Genomic DNA, 24,743 nt, shown 5'->3' on the forward strand with positions numbered 1-24,743 from the left:
CCATAGTAGCAGGGGTCACGTTCCTTGCAGCTGAACGGTTCAGTGTACATGCCTTGTCAGTGCACGAAGCACTCGCGAGCCCCTTGTTTGTCGCCTCTACAACCTTGATGTGCAGTGTACAAATGTATGACTGCACCTGCTGCTCAGACCCGCTTTACATGTGCATGTTGTCGCCAAAGTAGGCCCAAAGCGAGTCTTTGTACTACACAGGCTGCTCACTGTTTGTGTCGACCTGGTGTCGCCATTTAAAATCCATACACCATCGTTGCACTGGCACACTACACCGACATGGCCGCTGTCAAACAGCTTCGTTCCCTTTGCAAATTTCTGTAGTTCGGCACAGGCTTTCCGTCTCCCTGTAGCTCGTTGATCATGTGGTTGTATAATCTGAAATCAACAATAAAAGTATGCTACTTCATAACGACAACATAACAGCCCTTACATGCGTATAGTTGTACCGCAACTCTTGCGATAAAAAGCAAGAAATCACGATCTTACAATATTACATTATAAAAGTACCCACAATGTTGCGTATGCGCAACAAAAGAAGAGGAAAAAAAAACGCCGAAATATGTAGTAACTCGAGCATAGTGGGGCCGATCATGTAGGACGCACGAGGACAGAAATATTACTCTAAATCAGAGTTGTACACGTTACTCGAAAAAAGTAATTGATTACAGTTATTGTTACTGCTGCACGAAAAGTAATTCTTTACCGTTACAAATTACTTCATCAAAAATGTAATACGTTACCGATTAAAAATGTAATGTGTTCCTTTTCCCGTTACTTTTAAATTGTGGGCCATAGCAAAGCCAGCAAGCCTGCAGTGAATGTTACCATGCAGCTCTTGTTGCAAATCCTAATATGAGACACCAACATACATGATAAGTGAAATTCACAAATACATTTGAAAGCAACATACAAAACACACACACGCATTTATTACAGATTTATACATAATTTAAAACAACATCGAAACTTCGGCTTCGTTTTGTTACTGTTGTTATGTTCAGCCCCCACAATTTATCAATACAGTTGCCTCTTTTACTGTTGCTCTAGTAGGTCACGGTTGTAATATTATCATATCATCATATTATCGCGGTTGTATCATATTACTGTAGTAATAACGTGTGTATAAGACGTGTGGACTAGAGACGGCCGTCACAGTGACCTCTGCGTCATTGCTTCAGTCGAACTGGTGGTGGAACAGAAGAACAGATTGGCTTGCTGAAAAGGGTTGGCATTGTTGACAGAAGGTTAAAGAAGTAATCAATGTCTGTAACCAACCAGTAACCAATTGTAATTGGATTACTTGGAAAATTACTTGCTCACAAAATTAATTGATTACGTTAAAAAATTACTGAAAAAGTAATTGATTACTAGTAACGTGTTATGTACAACTCTTCTCTAAATCAAGCAAATGCAACTTAAATTATATAAAAAGCGCACTCACCTGACTGCTGAAGCTTCGGCCAAAGCTTCATGTCATCCTTCCATCCAGAATTCATTGCAAAAAGTTTAAAATCGGGGAAAGCGTCTCTGGGTTACACCGCCGTACTACGTGCGCCGTGCCAACAGGCAGCCGTAGAGAAGGCAAGTAGTGGCGCGCAAGCTCACGTGTGCTAAGATGGCGGCACCCAGATAACTCTGCTGTAAACGGTCTATACTACTCTCATAGCTCTTTTATAAAAAATTTGTAAATAACAAAACACACCCTGTGTATATATGTACATTCATAGAATGTGAGGAAAGAAGTTAAGATGATTACGAACAGATACAAAATAATGAGTAAGTGAGCCTGAAGTAGAAGTCTACGGGAAAGTAAAATATGAGAAATGTATTAAAGATGTTAAAAGGGGGACTGATTAACTGCGTTGCTAATGGCACAAGGTGTTAAAAAGCATATAATGGATGTTTCATTCTTTCTTCTTCGGGGTTAAAGGCAAGGATCATATCAGTCCCCTGGCCATTGTCATTTCTCAAAATGACAATGACATTAGAGCACCAAAAGCTAAACTTCAATCTTTCATAACTAAAATTTCATTAGTCAAAATTAATTTGGGCAATGCCCCCAGTATGTCGCTAGTGCAACCATAAGGCGACCCACCTGACCTAGAATATATCCATCCTGACAGTTTTATCCTAATTGAACTACGACTGATCAAACAGGTCATGATTTACACCTAATGCTTCATTGCCCTGTGGCCCTTTCGATTACCACAGGCAGTGGGGACGTGATATTCCTGCCATCTAAAGCGCTTTAGAAACGATATCAGAGGTGGTTATTGGTGGAAGTCTTACATGTGTTTCAACACCTCAAGCCTTGTACTGCTGCATTACCAAAAACACAAGCCTGTGAAATTGAGTTGCGGTGTTCCTGATTAGCTCTTTGCCACCCAATCTTAGACGGTGCTTTTAGACATTTTTGCTCTGGAAACCTGGCACTTTGCTGTGATGCTGTCTCAAGAGTGAGGCAGTCATTGAAGGGAAACAACAGCCACCATGTGTCGCTCTATCATGGAGACTGATCCTTTCTTGAGCCTTTAAGCTCTGGTATGTGCACTGCAGAAAATTTCTCCAGACACTGAGAAATTTCATGGTGGATATGGTAGTGACAAGGATGGTTAATGGATAAGTGGTATTCGTTTGCTTCATTTACTCGTAGGGGAAGACATGTTGTTACAAGCATGACATAGCCAGACCTCGTACGTATCAGGCAAGGGGTGTTTGTGCCTAAAAGTGCAGTGTTGGGAAGAATTAGCAAAATCAAAACTATAGTGAAGGCTTTCCCCTCTCCTTGTGTGAGCCTGCGTTCACAGTGCAATGAGTAGACCCCGGATTTCTAGGCAGATGCCTATTTTTTTCTGTGGTCTTAATAGTGGTTTTCACTACAGGAGCACAAATTAGGTGTTTGGAAACCTAGGAGCATTGATTTTATTGTGCCTATAAATGCTTATTTCATTGTTAGTGCCTATTTTGACACAAATGTCTAAAATACTGTTTTTTCCTTCAAAATTGTCAAAAATTGCATTTTAGCAGAAGAAGTAGGCTATGATTACAGAGTACACCATTTTACACTGCAACATGCCCAAAGAAAGGCAAGCAGACGGCACCTCATTAGTCTGTGGATTGAGAACTTGGAATGAGAAATGGAGAACATGTGAAAAGTGGAAACACGTTCTGTCAGCCGTGTAGGAAAAAGTAAGTGCAGCAAACGCACCCTCTTCAATGCCAACGAACCAAGTCTACGGGTGCCTTAGCTGCACGGTTTTATTCAGTTTTTAGGTATTTTCCAAAAAATCATCGGATACAGTTACCATATGAGAAAAAGTATCACCTAGAACAGCACAAGGTGATGGCTGCCCACAAGCTCAATTCTGTCGAGATGTTCTAGAGATATGCTGTTGATGTCTTGTCAGAGCTTTATTAAACACTGCACCCATTGTAAGGAAGTGACCAAGTCAATACCACGTGCTGAATTGTGCACAGCACTTGTAGCAATAATTGTTCGGTGGACCAAAATCGAAAGCACAGTTTTCAAAGGCTTTTCTGGAGAAGTACTGGAACACGATAATTCCATTTGCTGCATAATTCCAAGAAGTCTTGCTGTTGACTGCGCTTTGTGGGGAACTGGCATATGTTTAAACTTCCAGTGACCTACGACTTCCTCGCTGACAGCATCACACGTTAGAAGCTATTGGTCAAGCCCTCTACGATGCCACGGACATCGCTTCTGACATCCGATAGCAAATATAGAAGGTGCCGGAGGGCCCAATAGTTCATAAAGTAGCGAAGAAGCTCCAGAAATGATGACATTCCTTGAGATTGAGGGAAGACAACGCCGAACAAAAAGCAACGCAACAAGCAACAGCACACGTCGTCGTCTGCCTTCAATCTCAAGGAATGGCATCATCTCCAGATAATTACCAGCTCACTCGCATCATACTTTTACGTTCAAGAAGAGGCTCCACCATGTCCTAGAGAAAAACCCCAGCTTCAAGTCTTTGGAGGCAATGGCTCCAGCTACCAACTGTCACAGTTCGCGACCCAAGATGACATTCTCCCATCTGACTTTGCAAAGTGCACTCCACTTAATTCCATCAATGATGAGTGTAGGTTTTCCGCATACAAGCTTGTGCTCCACAACAAGAGGCGAAGGTTCACGGCTACGAATTTAGAAATGGTGCTCTTCCATCAAGACAATTGCGCTGGGAGTTTTACTGTTCTTTAGAGCCAGGTAGCTTGTGAGAGAAATGCATTGTACTACTAAAAGTGCTAAAAACCACAACATACAAGACAGCACAACACAGAGTGCTCTCTGTTGTGTTGTCTTACGTGCTATGGTATTTAGCGCTTATAGTGCAATGCAAACCTTATACCAACAAGCCCAAATAGATGTCTTAGTGCAGGAGAAACATTCTGCTGTACGTAGGGTTGCCACCAGGCCGGTATTATACCGGCACGGCTGGTTATTTGATCGCTCTACCGGTTGGCAGTAGGAAGGTGATACCGGCAGCCTTTTGCCGGCTCACCGGCCTTTTGTGGCTCGACATCTTTCATAGGGGCTTTTGCAGGGTTTTCTCTTCAATAATATCCTTATATTTTGACAAATATAAGGTAACACCTGGTTTACACTGTTCCAAGTAGCTCTGGTAACAAAACCTGTTGGTGTGAAGAGATTACTGTTGCAGTTCAAGCACCATTCCAAGGAAAATAACAGAACTTTCCTTCAATTTAGTCTTTTTTATGGACTAACTCTCTCTGTGGTCTGTACTTTCCGCAGTGCCAAATGCATGCACAATAGACGTCCTGGTTTATAGTGCCTGTAACAACATCAGTGCCTAAATCGAGATCTTTGCTGCCTATTATAGGTGCCTAAAATGAACTTTTTATGTGCCTCTGCCTTTTTATCTGGTGTCTAGAAATGAGTCACAGCTTTAAATAACTGTTGCAATTATTTTGCAGTGACTACAATACTCATTCTATGTTTTGATAACAATTTCAGGGTGGGATACACGGAACCATTCTTATCAACTAACAGATGAAGGACGCATCGCAACCCGAATGAGTGCTGATGCATCCTCCCCTTTCCTCTTTTCCAGGGAGCTGCTCTTCAGGTATTAATGGGGTTGTCTTGTCTATTTCTTCTCTCAAAGGTTGCATACTTTTTTCTGCATATGGGTTTGTACATATGTGTACAGCAACTGTGCCAACAAGAGCGGGGTTGTTGTGTAACTGAGTAAAACGGGTGCAAGTGATGTGCCTATTGTGACATCCTTCACCGCATAGCTTTTCTTGTGCAAACTTGCACCTGGGCAACAAAACTGCATCAAAATGTCTGGTAGCAGTTGAAGTACCAGGTACTCAATTACTACTTTACGCTCCTGCATTTATGACAATCCAGTACTTTAAGTATACTGAATACTTGTGCTATACTTAAAGTTCATTTTCAATTATGTATGTAATTTGTACTGTACTTTAAGCACTTTTGTCTAGTACTTTCCCATCAAGTTCCCAACTGGAAATGCAAAGACAAATCTGGGAAATATTAAGTGAGTCTAGAAGTAGTATTTTTGACCAAGAAAATAGATTGCTGTCCTCCGTTTTCATGGTATACCTAGAGATGCAGGGATGAATAAATAAGGAAATAAAAATATTTTCCACTAGCACAGCTGGTTGCCTGAGCAGCTGTAAACAAAAATTGTGCCATCTGTTATAGCTCATATTCATGGGTAAGCTCTAACTAGCTTGGCTTCAGAACTAGCGGTTGCAAAAAAAAAAAAAAAAAAAGAAAAGAAAACTCACATTGGGCATTTAGCCTGTAAACAAAAAATCTTGTGCAGATGCGTTGCAGTGACATTATTTGCAAGAATCTCGGCAACCTTGTCAATACAACAGAAGGCCACAGAAATGTCTCTCTCACATGCGATCGAGTTTTCCAACGACAAGTTATTTAGCGCCTGTACCATGTCATGAGCTTCTCCATGTCCTCTTTTCATCAACCTCATCTACTTCATGTTGTTACCCTCGATATGATATCGTCGGTCAGTTTGGGGTCACAATGATGCTATCGTCAGCCAACACAAAAAACCCAAATGTGACTTGCTTCATGTTCAGACGTATCCACATGTTTGAGACTCTTGAGATGTTAGCGACAATGGAGAGAGTATTAAATTAATGCGCTCAGAAACCGGATTGGGAACAACGTTCTCGGTGCACGTAGTTTCCTGCAGTTAGTACAACGTCATCTTTCCTGCTGCACTGCATGTTGTTGGATTCACGTCTTGGTTTGATGATGCTGAGACGTTGACATGGAACTTATGACATGAGGTAACACATAGGTAAGCTAGCTAATTTAACTAGCAACTCTGTATGCAATGCTGAGTGACATGTTTGATTTTAAGATTCTGTCATACTGTTCTGCCTGTTGAACAAAAGCTCTCTTCCCCCCTTTGTATGCACAGTATTATATTATCTCATGACCTTCAGCAAATATGATCACTTGACCTAGAACTATAAGTGATTCCTCCTTGCTTTGCTTGGCTGCTATTCTACATGGATGTTTATCAACTATCCCATCTACTGTCCTACTTTCTTTTTCTTCTGTCTTGTTTTTCCCTTTTATGCAGGACAAATCACAGTTTGGTGTTCAAGTTCTTGGAAACCCCAGAAATATGGGATGACGACGAAGGTTTAGCTCTAGTGGTAGCTTGCAAGCTTGATAATTTCCTGCAGCCTGGAGCCATCTTCGTCAACATGGAAGGTTTGTTTTTATTACATGCATTAAAATGACATGTGCACCATGAGTACAGTTTAGGTAGGTAACAAGGCAAGGCAGGAGTGGTAAACTGTGTTCTATGACAAGAAGGCTTGGAAGCAAAAATCATGGTTTGCAAATTATGATGTGCAAAGGATGAAGATGGTAATGGTTCTCTCTTTCGTAATATTAAAGATAGTGTTTTTGCTTCGAATTTCTTCGGCACTGTACTATCCAGTCAAAAAGTATCAGTGCAAGTCCGGTGGTTATGGTCGTCCTGTGCATAGACAAATTACCCAATATACTCAGTTTTCTCATGGTAATGGTCACACATTTATTTTCTGGGTGTACTTTGATTCTGCATTCTGCTGATACTCTACCACGAATAATATTGCTGCAGTCAGGTTTGAGAGCAGGGCTTACCTTCTGAGATTTTTGCATTCAGATTAATTTTGCATTCATAAAATCTTTTTGTGGTTCATACGCAGCATCCATATTCATGTCACTCAACATAAATACCACAATATAAGATAAGGCAGTATAAGATATAAGGCATAAGCCAATGGTGTAGCCAGCCAGGGGGGTTCAAACACCTCCTGAAACCTTACCTTTGGTAGTGCATTTGGGAGAGGGAAACGGGCAAAGTCCTCCTCCCCCATGTAAAATTCCCATCGAACCCCTCCCATAATATTTTTTTGGCTGTCCTATTCGCATAAGCTGTACGGAACATTTATTGAGATCATCTCCAACAGTAGAAAATCCAGCGATTCAGTGCAGGTGAGTGGGTGCAGGGGTCTTGGAGCTAACATTTCGAACACAAGTTCTTCTACTGGGCACAATCACTATCATCGACATAGTATTTAAAGAAAATTACATGTTAGAGGAACATGGATCAATATGCGGGGGACAGAAAAATCCACCCAGTGAGTCTACGGTGAACAACCTTTGCCTGTTGGAAGATGGAGTCTCTAATGTGGAATGTGCTTTTACGACAAAGTGAATTAGAGAGAATGAAGAATAGAGGTTTATAGTGAGCTTAGGAGGTATAGTTAGCATGTAGACGTCCCCATTTTTCAATTATTTTTATGGCACAGCTTTAATTAGCAATTGTTTGGAGTGCAATTGACAGTGAAATAATAGGCATGCAGGATATGATAACAAAAATTGGAAGGAAATCTACTTGTGAAGTGTTTCTAGTGTTTGCTATTAATGCCATTGATTCAAGTGGTTGTATCCTATAGAACTTACACATGATAAATAATTTATATTGCAGCTTTCACCAGTTGACATCAATGTATTTTCCAACTTTTATAATTTAATATGTTCAAGCATATGACTGGGCATGTCAACAGGCATGTCAACTGGGCATGTTCAGAGGATGCTTTGAGGAGTTTGTTAAGCCACCCATTCTGTGTTTGGAAGCATAGTTAGTCATTTGTTGCCTTGTTTTACCAACATGTTGCGACAAGCAATTCCTGTATCCCAGCATGCAATTCATTATATAGTACATAACGGTGAAGTCAGTAAAGGTGTCGCCACGCTTAACCATAGTGCAGGAGCGTGTGGCCTTCTTGCATGCCACCGCCACTTTGCGTCGGTGCTGGGGTGAATACCAGTGGAGACTCTCGGGCCGTTATACATGGGCACCTCCTCTCGACGTGATGAGCTCGGGGGGAGGGGGGGGGAATCAACAAAGTACATGCCGTAGTAGGCATACCTGGGTACTAATGTCATTACTGTAATGAATTACTTTTCCTGGTACATTTGTAATGCAATGCATTACTTTTTACAGTATGTAATTTGTAATGTAATTTAATTACATTTGGGCAGTAATTTTAATTACATTACTCCCCAAGCAAGCAATGGCCGATGGCCGACGGTTGGCAGAAGGTCGGGCGACAGTTGGCCAACGACTCTTTTGGCCATCCAACGTTGGCGCAACGTCGCATAGTGATAGGAAGGAAGTGATAGTGATAGCGCGAGGATTGGGAAGCCGTCGGCCAGGGTACAGATCCGTATCAAGAAACGAGCTCTATGGCCAAGCACTTGCCAAAGCTCAGACCAATCTTGCCTGGTGGAGAGGGTAACGGAGAATGGTGTAGCACTGCATAAGTGACTTTCGATGGACCAAGGGAATTTCTCAAAACTAAAGCCGTAAGAAACAGAAGTGTTACCTTCATGGCGAGTTAATACGACAAGCAATTCATCATTTCAGTGTAGTTTGTGTACGTGCCAAATTAAACTTAGACACCTCACCCTTCATTTTGACACACACGTGAACAGGACTCTCGAATTTGCGGAAGCTCGCGAGACAAGCTATATCTAGTATCTGTTTTTCCTCAGGAAACACATGCCGTTGTGAGTTTGGTCGTATTCTGGTCTCGGGCATCTTACGAGCTTTTTTAATACTTTTAAACAGCTCTCTCTCATTCTTTTTTTCTTTTTCATTTTGAAACGTCATGCTCACTGTCCGTTGTGGGAAATACGGGCAAAACAAACAAATAATGATATATCGTTACCTTATGCCGCAAGACAATTGAGTATGAAAATTAATGACGACGCAGGAATGCTTTGGTCTCTATGTTGGCACAAGGTTGGCACAATGTAGGCTGGCCAATGCTTGGCAAATCATTGGCCAGGGTACAGATATGTATCAAGAAACAAGCTTGTTGGCTGATTATGTACCAAGCAAGGCCAGGTAGGCCCACCTAACTATTGCAAAGCTTGGCCCAACCTCTGTTTGTTGCTTGGGTCATTACTTTTTACAAAAGAATAGAGTGTGTGTTCTGTGTTTGCACTTGGCAGAGAGTTGGGGACCCGCGAGTTAAAAGATTTCCAACGCCCACCATGAACGGCGACGCATTCAATCGGCACAGGGAACGTCAGTTCCCTCCAACGAGCCAGTTGCCTTAGTTAGGGCACCCACAACCAAACGTTCTTCAGGTCCACGGTTTGTAGCCTTGGAGAATCATTGTTTGCGGGCCCCGTTCTCCAGACAATCTTCCTGTTGTCGTGATACTTTATGTCACCTTCGTCTCTACATTGTGGAACGATATCATTGTGGAACGACGTCATACGTGGCACACAAGCCTGACATGTAGAATAGACAAATAGAAGAGTACAAGTTAACTGTTGTTACATCGTCAGCATACATTTCCCCAAATTTTGGGGGAAGGCAAGTTTCGTCAACTTTAGTGTTTTTGGTCTTTGTGCCTTCCACAAAACTCGGGAACATGTAATGCCAATAATGGCAATGTAATGACTTTGTAATGTCATTACTTTTTCGTAGTAATTGTAATGTAATTTCATTACATTTCAGTTGCAGTAATCAGTAGTGTAATTTAATTACATTTCCGAAGGGTATGGTAGTAGGACGTGATGTGTAGGTTCACCTATCGCTCCCTCCCAAAAGGCACACCAGCCACACATGTGCGTTATTTACCACACTTCATCTAAATTCCGGTTTGTGGAAGGGGGAGTTTGAGGGACACAATATTATGAAATAATTTTGAGGCGCATGCAAACACTGTAGGCTCACCCATGTTTGCTCTGAGCGTTCTGTTGACTAAGATGAAAAATTTTCGTCATTACACAAAAATTTTTATTTTGTTTCATCGTGCTGAGGAAGGTTTGGTATCGTGTTTGTGTGGATGCGTATACTCCAAAGGAACACTGATACGTTTACTGGTTTTCTGATTTTCTTATCGCTGAAGTGTTTGCAGAGTAAGGAACGGAGTAGGCCATACATGCGTGCTTGCAGAGTCCCTTTCGAAAGGAGGGGCTCGTGTACCAGGACCCCAGAGTCTTCACCCCAGCGTCGATGCAGGGCTGCGCTGGCATGCCAGCGGGCCACATGCTCCTGTGCTATGGTTAAGGGTGGTGACGCCTGTACATGTGAATGCATGGATAATAACATGGGTGGATCTGCAGGCCATCCGGATTTTCTACTTTTCAACATTGTCCACAGATGTAAAACAGGTGTTCCTGCTGATATTGCTTCATGAGAAAGACAGAGATGTTTTACGGACGTTATGGTGGGAAGATATGCCCTATGAAATGCAGATGAACAAAATCAAGATATGGTGAATGATGTGTGTTACTTTCGGAATTTCATCCACTACCTTTCTACTGGCAGCCACCATCAAGGTGCATTCGCAGTCTGCATGGCACAAATACCCACATACAGTTACAGTACGCATGCTACAGTAGAATTTCGATGATACGATAAGGGATGATATGAATTCTTTTCCGGTCCCAGCCGGAATGCCTATTCTTGCCATGTATTAGAGTTCGGCTGATACGAACGCGTTATCTTGCCTTTGCGGATGATACGGACCACCAGAGGATGCGGCAGAGGTTGTTCCCCCGTGACGCTCGGGCCATGCTGCTGCTCCTTTCGAAAAGGGAGGGAGATCCTCACCACGAACTCTCTTACAGCATGTTGCACAATGAAAGCAATGACTCTCCCTTTGGTGGTCGTGGTGGAAGAGATAAGATCAAAGTGATTACACGGCCTGGAATGTTATAACCTCTTCTCTGTTTTGAACTTTTTATCCCCCTCGCAACAATATACCTCGAAGCTGTGTGACATCGCACTGGCTTAGGAAAACAGCAGCCAGAACATGTGGAGGGAACATATCAAGACAACTTCTGGCAATATTGCGCGTCACCATTCCGCAAGTCTGCTTCACCTAACGCCTATGTACATCAGGAGAGGCTCGCTTTAGAACACACTTGCGCGTCTCGCGGTGGGAAGTACGTTCTCGGCCTTTCGGATCATCTCGCGAATTCATAGGTGGGGAGTAACGTGTTACAAAGTAGTGTGTTACATTCGAGTAGTGAAATATGGTAACGCATTACATTTGGGAGTAAAGTAATGAGTAACGTAACGTCATTACATTTTTACTAACTAACGCGTAACGGCATTATGCATTACTGCGTGTTCGGGAACATTGCTTCATCGTCTAAACTTGAAAGCTTGAGCGAGGACTGTGCCTGCAGAATTCTGAAAAATCCCAGATTTTTTCTATTCATCTTCAACAATGACAAGAGGGTCACGTCGGCACCCACAAAGAACGCAAAAGAATGATCGTTGACCTACCCTGGTTCAGATGTCGCCTTTGTTTACCACCTCTATATTTCGCTCCCTCTGGTATTTTTCGGACAATCGGGGCAAAAGCGACAGAAAAATAGCCTCTACCCTCTGAACAAGTAACAAAGTACCAAGAGATTGGCTGTTTGGATTTGTACTGTGTGAGATAAAAGGTCACCATCTCTATTAACCTTGGCAAGGAGCACTTACTGGTCATTAGGCGTCCTTTCAGCCAAACGGGTGAAGCTCACAGATGAAAATTTTGAACATCAACTACTTCTGCATTGCAATAAATCTTACATGTAAGTTATGTTCATGCGTGACCCTTGTTTGTGCTCAACATTGCTTGTATTGAATTGCGGAATGCACTTATGTGACTCAACCACAAATGGTACATATTATGGGGACAACTGGTGAAGTAATGCAAAAGTAACGCATACCTACGCTTACCTACTACCACAACAGTAACGAATAACGTAATGCGTTACACTTCGAAAAAGTAGTGAGTAATGGTAGTGTACTACAAAATAAAAGTAACTTCCCCACCTATGCGCGAATTTGGGCAGCATTGGCCAAAGCGGAGACACAAAAGCAATACGACCAACCTCTTTCACTGACAGTAACAGAAAATGAACAGTCACTGCATATTTTCTTGCCTCAATTTTTATTTTGGTTTAATTCTTTTGATGCAAATTTCGGATGATACAAATTTTTTCCGCTATCCCGTGACATGCGTATCATTGAGAACTGTACATACTGTAGAAAACTGGGTGTATGTTGACGACATGCTCATCGGGGCGAGCAGTGACATCGTCGCAAAGAACAATTACAAAGAAGTATTTACTAGTACACTCGCCATAGAACTATGAAAGTGGATGCCTAGCAGCCAGATGCTGATAGAAAGATTTACAAGAAATCTTGAAGGAGAGATGCCTGACAGGCAAGTACGAGAAGCAAAGGAAGGAAAGGACCACAATGGCTAACTTACGGCACACTACAGCCAAACTCAGCATACTTCGACAAAGGCGCATCTATACAGTTTGAAGATTACCAAAGGTTAATCAGAGTCACAGCCTGGGTATCCGTTTTATCAAATGTGTATCGAAACAAAGGAGCTCACAGGGAGCAGGAGTGGACAGAAGAACCTGCTCGAAGAAAAAGGTTCCAAAGATTAGTTGACATAGCAGAACGTTTCAACGATGAGGATGGAATCTGGGGATTGGAAGGGAGAATGCAGGCTAGTGAGATGTGTTACGAAGAGAAATATTCAATATTCCAAAAATCCATTCCGAAGAATATGCACACCACAGAGCTATTGATATGTTATTTGCACCTGATTGCATATCACTCAGGTGTAAGGGACATGCTGGTCCACTGACGTTTGCGATCCTGGATAAGTCTGGCAGCAGGTCAAGAAAATACTTCAAAGGCGTGTAATCTGTCCGAAGTACAATTCAAGATCATTAATACAGTAAAAGCTCGTTAATTTGAATCCCGTGAGTAGGCATAAAGAGTTCGAATTAAATGAAGTTGAAACTAAGAAAACGCAAAGGAAAGCATTCGAACACAGCACTGGTAAGATCAGTAAAGCTTACGACTTTTATTGGTTTAAAAAGTTGTCAGCTGCTTCTGCCCTCGAAAACTGAGCACCATCAGCTTGTGTTCCAAAGCTTGCGTTCCAAAGCTAGAACATCCTCTTGGCCTTCCTCATGGCTGAAGAAGTGACGGGCAACATTAAGCGCTTCAAAAACTTGCAATGAAGACGGCCACACTGTCGTTTCTTCAACCTCTTCATCCTCTTCGGTTTCTTAATCGGGTTCTTGTCGGGCCAACACCTCTGCAACGATACCTTCATCACTGCGAATTCAGCACCGCTATCAACATGTTGTATTAAATGGCTTAACGGCTTCATGTTACGTGTGTGATTCCCTCTTCGCGGGCTCCTTGACAGTGTTTTATTTTTTTCCCCTTTTCAGCTTAATATCTACTGCGATGGAACTTGACGGTGGGGTCCCTCAGGGAAGCATACTGGGACCCTTACTGTTCAACGTTTATGTCATTTGTCAGCCTTGCCACCGATACACCTTTTATAGTTTATGCAGATGATAGCAGTATCTTCCTTTCTGGAACTGATGGTGATATTTTGGTAGAAAAAGTGAATATATGTACTTTCAGGCAAGATAAGCTTATGGACTGAACTAAATTGCCTAAAGATAAATGCCAAGAAAACCAAAGCAGTACTTTTAACACTTTAAGGCCCATAACCAAACGAATACAGACTCAACAGCAAAGTATACACGGTTGGCTTGCTGCATGTGACAACATTGCTATATCTGAAGGTTTTACGGAAAATCGATGGGACTCACATGTCCCTACCGGTCTATCTGGAGGTCGCTTAGCTTCCGGAATGGTATTGCGGGAAACAGTTTCTCTTGGTTGTGTAGCTTAGATGCATCTGGCAAATCGAGCATATGTTGTTCGTGCGATTTTCTTTTATTGTTTTCGCGCAATTTATGCCCCTTTTTCTTGATGCGAGGTTCACCATTTTGTGATCCGGCGCACATGGAGTGCACGTTTGGCTGTCTGTATCAGTGAGCACAAATATCTCTGCCTGCTTGAAAAGCTTCCAATCAAGTTCCGTCCTCTGGTCAATTGAGCTCCATGCCAATCAAGCTTGTTCCTCAGCATACCATTTGCGATATGCGGCATACCTATGTAAGGTTCCGTTGACCAGTAATCCCCAGTGGATTGCAGCACATGGTGCCTCATCACTAAATTCATCTCAGAGAATGCCACCATTTCTCTTTAACTTGTATGGAATACTTTCCCAGTCTTCGTGTGTTATCTTACGCTCTCTGGCATTATGATACCACTGTTCAGTGATTCAACTGCAAGAACAGATGAGAAGGCGTCAAGAAGGGTTGGCACACTTTTTGCTTCAATTCTCGGCATCAGCAGCTCCACATAGTGAGTAACTTCTTCAGTGAACCATCTTCTCTGCTATGGTTTTATCGAGACGATTGAATGTGTCTGTGACCCTTCACTTGCACAAACAGGCGCATCAAACATGAGCATGTTAGCGTTAAAGCCTTTGCTCTTTCGTATTTTTTCCCCTTTGGTGGCCTATGATACAGTGAAGCTGTAGAGGAGGTGGAGGTCCCCTACATGAGTCCTGATCGGCGAGGATGGAATGTTCCAGCTGGCAGATGTTCATGGCCTCATGCTAGCTGATAGAACTGGCTGACAGGCGCAGTAGTGCGCGCCAGCAGAGGCACGTCTTCATCTTCTTCATGTCCTCATCATTGTAGGATGATGCTTCATTCCCGCCTGTGCTGGCTCCAGCTCCCATGTTGTCTGCATCTTCTTCGAGAAACTCCTCGTCTTTGCCATCAAGAAGTGCTGTTTCATCTCCACTGTCATCCGCAAACAGAAGCTGCCCAGTTTCTTCCTCCATGTCAAGAAATCTCCTTTCCATGCTGCTGTCAAGAATGCAAATAACTGATTGTGCTAACTCTTATTGAATTGCAAACGTACTGCGCGATTGAAATTGGCAAAATCTGCATTCATTTTCTTTAGGCGATTCACTGTTTTGGTTTTTCCAAATGAGCCGATAGGGACAATGGTGTCCCACGTGCACAATTCTACAGAAAGAGTCACACGTATGAACCAGGAGAGAATAATTGTCTTGTATACATTACCGCTAACACATTTACTTCCGTGCAACTTATTGTATGAGCGATGTCACCTATGAAAAACGAAACTTTACAGTTGCTTCTTATTGCCCAACTGGTGCAACGTTGCCGGATCACCATGTGTACTTGACTAAATAAAGACGTCGTTAAGTTATCCTGCAATGTCACCTTTAAACGATGTGTTTTTAGCACTTAATAATCATTTTAATACTTGAGGACGCATGTGTCCCGTTAGCCTCAAAGGGTTCAGCCTAGAAATAAGAAAATTGTCTTACCTAATGGTATTAGACTTGGAAATGACGTAATCGAGATAAGTAGCTTTGTAAGGAGTCTTAAGTGTGTATTTTAATGAATCAATGTTGTGGACATATCATGTATTGGGACACTGCATAGATGTAAACATTTATTCACACCATGAACAATTCGAATAATGTATAATAGTACTTTAATTCAGTCCCAGCTAAGTCTAAGTCAGTTACTGTCACCTAGTTTGGGGGATCAGAAGTAATCTTGATTGTCTACTTATTGCACAGAAAAAGATGCCCAACATATTTGAACACTTTCTGTATTGTCATAGTTCTAAGGGTCCTTTTCAAAAGCACGAGATTATCGCCATATACAAGCTTTATGACTACAGATTGTCTCTTACGTACTGAAGAGAGAGATATTGTCGCACATTTCAAAATGGCAAATCCGCCTCAGTATTCGTCATCCCATCCGAAGGCGTAGTGGAAGGACATCACCTGTCGCATAAAACCTCATCCACATCTCTATGCCATACTTTTCTTTCTGCAGCACATCGTTGACCTTACCCCACAGGAATGGGTCGTGTTCACCGACTCTACATCTGCACTGCAAGCAATTGAAAATTCTGGCATCCGAGGCTCATCCGCATCGTTGGTGATGGATGTGTTAATGGCTTACAACCTTGTCTATGAAACAGGGCACAGGCTGGTTCTCCAGTGGGTTCCAGCCCATTGCGGTGTCGAAGGGAATGAACAGGCTACAGAAGCAGCTCTCTCGTCAGAGACTAAGGCGTATTGCGCTGCTGGGAGGGGATCGTCGTTCTGTACTTCAACGCCTCGTGACTCCCCTGACCTCTCACCAATGGACAGCTGAAATCCTCCCCCCTACAATCCTGTGCAAAGTTGATCCAGTGCTCGCTTTCCACATGCCTCGACATACCTCTCGTCAAGATGCCTCATTAGTTCATCGGATGCGCCTCGATGTGACTTTTGCAGCGCACTGGTGTTACTGCTTGAGACAGGTTGACTCTCCCCAATGCAGTCACTACGGTGCTGTAGAAGTTCTAGAGCACATTCTTCTCCACTTTCCACACTACTAACCTTCCCAAACCATACTCTCCGCATCCCTTAACGAGCTGGACTCGCAAAATTGTTTGGTCCCTGGCCACATCCAGCCCACCAACGATCTGCCCTCAAAGCTCTCTTGACCTTTCTGAATGCCATAGGACTTCGATCCATATTGTGAAGTGGCTCATTATTTCATTCCCCACATCACCACCAGCAATTGGTTAGAGTATCGTCCCTGGCATTGAAACTCCCCATTCATCATCTCACAATAAAGTTGTTGTTATTGTTGGAAAAATCTGGAATCCAACCTTCTCCATTGCTCGCACTACCAACATTTTAGGACGACGATTGTGATGCCTCTAAGGCCCAGTTTCACCAACGCTGGTTAACAAGTAAAGAGAAAACGGTTGAGAGCATTAAACAGTTTAATTTGCAAAAAACGAGACTCTCGTGCAGTAGGCTGCACTTCTTCAGGTTTGAGGACCTGCTACATACAAGTGGTCAAGAATATATCAATCCCAAGTCGCAAAAGAGTAGAGGGTGAGGGTTGACAAGAATACAAATAAATGTACTACAAAGGAGGTGGCTAGACAAGTTGGGGTAGACATACAGATAACGTAGCACAACATATGATTGGACACAGCGGCCAGTTAGGTACAAAGCACAAAAATATTCCAAAAGCCAGGAGAGCACATGACTAACAACGAGATAAAATCTACACACTGGCCCGACACAACAGAAAATAACAATTTATTACAGATGTCTCGTCTCCCATACTGGAGACATCCTCAGTGAGAAACAGAATGAGAGGCAAACTCAACCAACGGACCACCTAAGCAGGTCAGAGAACACCTCGGGGAGAGGGCCGCGGTTTGCATTGCAGGATGAGGGGGTGCCTCAAATGTGCCACAGTTCAAGCAGTTTTGCCAGGACCCCATCTCTGCTCCCCGGCCAGGGCCACTGCATTGAGAAAATCGAAAGAATGTCCCGTTGTCCAACAATGATCGGTTAGTTCAGTCTTGAACTGTGTCGCATTTGTGGAATTGTGTACGTCGCGCTTGTGTTCCTTTAGTCTTGTACTGCGTTTACGACCAGTTTCGCTAATGTAAGACTTCACACTCCCGGCATTGATTTGTACACTACCCCATTCTAGGGCTCTTGGGGGCAACATCATTGTTGGACAATGGGACGTTCTTTCGATTTCCCCAATGCAGTGGCCCTGGCCAGGGAACAGAGATGTTGTCCGGGAAAACTGCTTGAATCATGGCACATTCGAGGCACCCCCTCATCGTGCATTGCAAACCGCGGCCCTCTCCCCGAAGTGTTCTCTGACCTGCTTAGGTGGTCCGTTGGTTGTGTTCGCCTCATTCTGTTTCTCACTGAGGATGTCTCCCGTATGGGAGACGAGGCACCTGAAGTAAATTGTTATTTCCTGTTGTGTCGGGCCAGTGTTTAGATTTTTCTCGTTGTTAGTCATGTGCTCTCCTGGCTTTTGGAATATTTTTGTGCTTTGTACCTAACTGGCCGCTGTGTCCATTCATATGTTGAGCTACGACATCTGTATGTCTGCCCGAACTTGTCTAGCCACCTCCTTTGTAATACATTTATTTGTATTCTTCTCAACCCTCGCCCTCTACTCTTTTGCGAATTGGGTTTGATATATTCGTGACCACATCTAGCAGGTCCTCAAACCTGAAGAAGTCCAGCCTTACTGCACGAAAGTCTCATTTTTCGCAAATTAAACTGTTTAATGCTCTCAGCCGTTTTTTCTTTACTTGTGAATCATTATCGCCGGAAACTTGCAGATTGTTTTTTTCACGTTCTACAACGGTGCTTAACTTTAAACTGAGGTCAAGCGTTGTTAAAACTGTGATGAAAACTGTTGATGAAAAAAGTGAACGCTCAGTTCTTTTTTGCAAAAGTTAGTTGGTGACGTGATGAATGTTTCAGTAACAATAAATCCCTCTTCTGAAGCACAGTTAAGCGTTAAATTCAAGTTTAGGGACCGTTGATCTCGGTTCAAGTGTTAATCAACGTTGGTGAAACCGGGCCTAAGTCAACTAGACTCACGACAAACTGCTAGTATGGCAAACTGCTTGGTCTATAGTCACATCCAGCCGAGCAATGCACTGTCCTTGTCAGTCTGTCATCCTACCACACACTCTGTTGCCTACCCACATTGAAGATTGTCATACTCTCCGAATCTTGGCTTTTTCTGACGTCCCAAATTCCCAGCATTGTCTTGAAAAAATGTGCAAAATTTTGAGAGGAATACTGCAAACCTGTTGATCCATTCACAATGCAGAATTGTGGAATCACTACACGGTATTATGTACAATTCTTTGTGCTTTGCAGCCTCTCAGGCACCCTAATTTTTGTGTATATTTTCTTCTTTGTGGGGTGCTAGCAAGCAGACTTCAATTGTTGATGCCTGTACACACGCATCTGAGCTCCTTTCACTGCCTTGCTCTTTCGAGGGGTGTGAACGGCATCAAACCAACTATACAAACTGAACAACACCAGAAAGGGAAAAAAGAGAGGGTTATCGCCTGGCTGGCCATCGGAGAAGTTGTTTTAATTTCTAGAATGAGTAGGAAAATGAGGTATAGCGTATAGCGTATATAGGTATAGCGGCTCCCAGAAAAATCAGGCGATCCAGCCAGCATGTGGTTTTACTTCTCGCATGCCAGAGGGGGACAGGATGCTAAGTGCAAGAAGTGTATCAAAATACTTCAAACTTAAGGGCCTTCTACAAAAGGTCTCCAAAAATGCCTCCTTCGTTACAATGCAAATCACTTGCTTGGCAAATAAACCATCTGGAGTTTCAGAACACGTACTTTTCTTCAACATTATGCAGCATTCCTGCCTGTTGCATGCCAGGCTGCAATTGTTGAGGGAATTTTTGCTCTGCCATAGGAAAAAGGACTCGAAAAGACATAAAGCAAGGATCAAAAAGCACAGCACTACCACTGTTTAATGCAGTGTGGACGAACGTTAGATGGAAAGAGTGGTTCTTAGAAGAGTGTGCGCACTTGTCATGCCTGTCCCAAGAACTGTACTTCCTTCTTGAGGGTTTTCAAAGGTTCACTCACAAAATCAGAATGCTTGAGCTGTAAGTTGTTAGTTGTAAGAAAATATACGTGGGACAAATAGGCAGGTGCCTGAATGACCGCAGTTGATAGGGTCTGGGAATCTAGCACCCCATTGTAAGAAGTGTACCTGTAATTCCCTACTCGGGGCAACCGAAGTGACGGCCAAAACAAAAGAATGAAAGAAGGATAATCGAGACATGCAAGATGACACAGATTTGATTTTGTGGGTGAACTTTCGATAAATTCCTTCAACAATATCCAATACCAATTAACCCAGACCAAAGCTCTGCTAGCAGGTTTCCATACTATTTCAGTGATTTGGTTTCGTAACTCGAAGCTTTGTTTCGTTCGTGGTGCCAGAATGAAATGAATCGATGGGTGCTAACATGATGACTGCGGGCAAAACTAAGGTGTTACTTATGTCAGACGAAAATGAAAAAGGCCTCATCAGTTTTTAAAAGAAATGGAACGCCTGAACTTGTGACACATGTTTTGATTGACATATAGAGACCGAGTACCGAGGGGCAGGGCCGTCCAAGGCAAGTGCAGGGCCTGGGGCTGTGAACTGATGCAGGGTATGATATAAATATGCTGGAAGCACACACACACACACACACACACAAAAAAAAAAAAAAAAAAACACACACAACCATGCGTTTTGCATGCAGAGTTGTGTTTGCACCGTAAAGCACCAAATTATCAGCAAAAAAGAAAAAGTAAAAGCTACAGCAGTACTACAACAAAGTCTTTGCTACATTGACGTACTACACTTTTGTGTACTCTACATGATGGCACAATAAGTCCAGGGAATGAAGCACTTTTTGAAATAAAACTTTAATATACACAAGCTTTCGTGTAGAACCTGCACTTCATCAGGTGAAGACACAACCTGTCTTCACCTGATGAAGTGCAGGGTCTGCACGATAGCTTATGTATATTAAAGTTTTATTTCAAAGAGTGCCACATTCCTTGGACTTATTGTGTTCCCACTACTACCAGACTGGACTGTATTTTTTTCCTTCATCGCCCAAGTGTCTGCTTGATGGCCTATATTATACACATTCATATGAGTACAAAATTGTAGGTTAGAATACTATAAAGGCCATTAGGTAGTTACAAACTTACAAAACTATTTTTCTTTCCTTCTTTCTCGCGAACTCAGAAATAATGTCTGAAAGTAGGGCCCAGAATTGTAGGCATATTCATACAAATGCCTATAAAGGCCAAAATGCAACATTTTCGGGGTTGCCTGCCTTTTTATGTGCTCTATTAGATTGTAGCCTTTTTTTCACATTTTTAGATTCCATAACAGCCTTTTTTTAGCGGTGCAAATATGAGTGCGCCTTTCATGCCGTGTGCTGCATTTTGCTTTCCATTTCTGCGTGTTTGCGTCTTTCGTCTTTTTTGCGTTTGGTTTCCTCCAGTACCTCGGTTTGCTAGAAGAGGTTCATGTATATTTGATCGAAAGACTTGGCACTTCTTGACCTTTCAAGATATTGAAGAACTGAGAACTAAATGTATCAGTATTCAGTATAACATGGTTCTAGGCCGCCTGAGCATTCACGTACCAGAATTTGAAGCTTGTACGGTACTGTTGCCTTTAAACAAGCAAATCTTCCTCTGTGGAGCATTCTGAAACACCAATAAAGCCAAGAAGCATACCATATTAACCTACCTATTTTTGCATTTTATTGCCTTGTTTGGTGTTTTCGAGGGCCTAATCGCCTGCCTATTTCAATCATTTTTAGTGCCTAAATTTTCGGGCCCTACTGGTAAGTCAGCAGATTCTGCTTTCTTTTTGGATACGCAGCGTTGCTTAGCGCGTTGGACTCACAATGGGGTCTCACTCTTTTCTGCATTAGTCTGTGATGTTCGCCTGAAGCGTGGGGCCCCTCGAGGCCAGTGCGGCCGCACCAGCAGCACGTGCCTAGAACCTGCCCTGTCAAGGGGACACATACACAATACACAGAGTTACCACTCAAAGACTGTGTACAATCTGGATCCTTGAATTTGTCAGGAAAATTGCAAGATCTTGAGTCTGAAAAGTTCACTCAGGATTCCCAACATTAACACTGTGGTTCCTTGAGATAGAAAACCTCACTTACAGTCACCAAACACGATGTTGTTGAAGTACCGTATGTTGCTAAGAGTGGTGCGCATAATGTGCTGGTTAGGTGGAAAACATTTGTCATATAGTTAGAAAGCCTTTTATGCTCCTGGAAACACCCACAAGATCAGTGCAATTGTGCAGTAGAGTGGTGATCCTAAAAGCCATTGAAATACATAGAGCTCAATGCAGTATTGGAATATAAAGGCTCCCATCGGACACATTGGAGCACCATGACGACGCCAAACAACACAAAACCGAGATCACACGGAAAGGGCGCTATTTTCAACAGTGAGGTTTATTGACAGACGCCAGTCTTTATATGCGGACAAAAACATGATGTTTTGCTCCCTGCATGAAATGCTCCCCACTCTTTCTACCTAGTGCACTACATAGTAAACAGCTGATAATGTAAAAAGAAAGTAGTAGAAAAGTATTAATGAATACCACAAAGAACAAACTGACACAGACAAATCATGTTACAATGTTCTTATTTGTGCAGGAGAGATATTTGTTGATGGCCGACAAACCACAACACAGCTTCCGGCATTGAGCAAAGGGTCAGAACTGTTGCTGGACCTGGAGTTGGTGTCAGATGACAAGATTCGTGTGACAGTGGCCAGCTATGAAAAACAGGCAACATACGACTTTGCAATTCCGTACTCCAGAGGCCCTCAATTGCCACTCAAGTTTGCAGCCTTCTTCAAGGGAAAGGGTTGGAAGATATTTGTTGAATGAATGGCAGGCGATAAAAAGAAAGGCATGAGCAGGGGTGAGGGGTAGTCAGGAAGTTTATTCAAGGGAGGAATACCCTCATAACTTTCTGAAAGTGGTGAGCCAGAAAGCAGAGCCTTGCACCTTGCAGGAGGTCAACCATATCCATTTCTTATAGCATTTGTGATGGACCACAGTCACCCTTAGTACAGGATGTCTACCAACCTGCAAAACCGAGAATTATCTGGGAATTCTGATGCGACTGGAAAAGTCACAGGGGATTGTCAGGGAATTTGTCAAAATGCAGCTGAGATCACAGGAAAATCGCAGACATGTGCTATGACGATGTGTAGCAAATCGTGAGTGCCAATCAGTGGTTGAGTGGCCATGCCACGGCAACGTTGCTGCAAGTAGCAGTTAGCCAATACAACAAGCTCAGAGGTAGGAAAATAAGGCTCAACAAATGACCTGTTTTATGAGGGATCGGTACCAAACATAGCAGGAGGTACCTAGTTCATTCTTGTTTTGGTCAGGGAATTGGCTCGAAATAGTCAGTGAAAACATGGAAAAGTCGGGGAATTTGAAGGTGGCCATTTGGTAGACACCCTGTAGGCAGGCTGTGCTACTATTCCACTTCCATTTTTCTTCTTTTTTTCATTACAAAGCTGGCGCTACTGCTATTATAATGGTCACCCTCTTAGACTACAGAGGATACAGCGTGTACTGCATATTCACTGTGGAATGAAAGCAAAAATGAGAAACAAGCTTGCTACCATTTTATAGTACAGAATGTGGAATACATATATGGACCTTCTGGTGCACTGCACAACAACCTAGATCTGGGTATTATTGCAAATCTTCCTGTGTTTACTCACATAATTTGCACATATTTTTTTACCCAGAAACATAGTTTATGAGAGTTTTCTAGTTATCTTAGGAAAAGATTTGAACAGTCAATTAGCTTAGCTTAGCTTAGCCCCAAAATATCTGTGCCCCACTTGTCTCTTAGATCACGATCCTTTCATACAAGTTCATCTTCTGTTCTCTTGAGTGCTTGAGAAATTATGGCTATCTCAAAGCCTATCACAATAATGCCAGATATCGTGCCTCATGCCAGAATCGACCACTTGCAAGTGCTCTAGTGACTTTGCTTCGACAGGTGCTCGATTATGAGTAATGGCTGGTACGAATGGGTCAATTTTCTGGCCTTTGTACAAATAGTGATTCATCTATGTCAATAAATTCTCAAGATCAAATGATGTCATAAAATGTGTTTATTATTCAAGAACAGTACCTGGGGCCAGTACTTCCTATCTTTTACGAACAGCGCTAATAATGTGACATCCCCAGATGTGGGCTACTCCCAGCAAACTAACAATGACTTGTGGACGTCCCCAGAACATTCAGCTCCGGACAATAGAAACGTCCTTCGGACATCCCTTATCATCCCTGGGACGTCTGTGGGACTACCAGTAAAGTGCCAAAGTCACATCCCAGGATCTCTTAAAAACATCCTTATAATGTTCCGAACTACATTTCACGGACCTGAAATGGATCTTTCTCCCATACTGTGTTTTCTTTTATGGCGTGCCCCGAATGCTGATAAAATGACAGAGATACAGGCATACTGGTGGACAGACTTGCTAAAATGTTACACTGGAGACTACACAAGACAGCTGAACTGTTCAGTCTTCAGTGTTCACCCACTGCTCAGGCGTGCTTATCATAGATTGTCCACTAGCTTGCCTGTACGTCAGCTCATGGGTTTGTTCTACTCAACACTGTTTGCACATCAGTGCCTATCTGCAGCAAAGGCAAGCAGCATCACATAACAAGACTCCAAAAGTTATTTATTTTATGCTGCAATACGAAAGCACTTTCACTCTTGATGTCGTACATAAAAATGTTTCACTGTTGACTTGTCACACACAGTTGCTTGGTTCTCTTGATTTAATGTTGAGACACATCTTCAGCTC

General features: G+C 42.7%; 1 protein-coding gene across 2 annotated transcripts in view; it reads left to right on the top strand.

Moving 5' to 3' along the window:
- LOC135391467 (cytokine receptor-like factor 3) overlaps positions 1-24,026 on the top strand; it is a 70,931-nt gene extending 46,905 nt beyond the window's left edge. Inside the window, exons 6-8 of one of the 2 annotated variants that reach the window (XM_064621726.1) lie at positions 5,006-5,117; positions 6,630-6,763; positions 22,556-24,026. In XM_064621726.1, coding sequence (XP_064477796.1) covers positions 5,006-5,117; positions 6,630-6,763; positions 22,556-22,791 — 482 coding nt within the window. In that variant the 3' untranslated portion in view covers positions 22,792-24,026. Of the gene's footprint in view, positions 1-5,005; positions 5,118-6,629; positions 6,764-15,157; positions 15,697-22,555 lie in introns of those variants that run through there. The other variant, XM_064621727.1, reaches the window with a different exon arrangement.
- The last annotated feature ends 717 nt before the right edge of the window (positions 24,027-24,743 follow it).

The sequence above is a fragment of the Ornithodoros turicata genome, chromosome 4, assembly GCF_037126465.1.
Source record: "Ornithodoros turicata isolate Travis chromosome 4, ASM3712646v1, whole genome shotgun sequence".
Taxonomy (NCBI): domain Eukaryota; kingdom Metazoa; phylum Arthropoda; class Arachnida; order Ixodida; family Argasidae; genus Ornithodoros; species Ornithodoros turicata.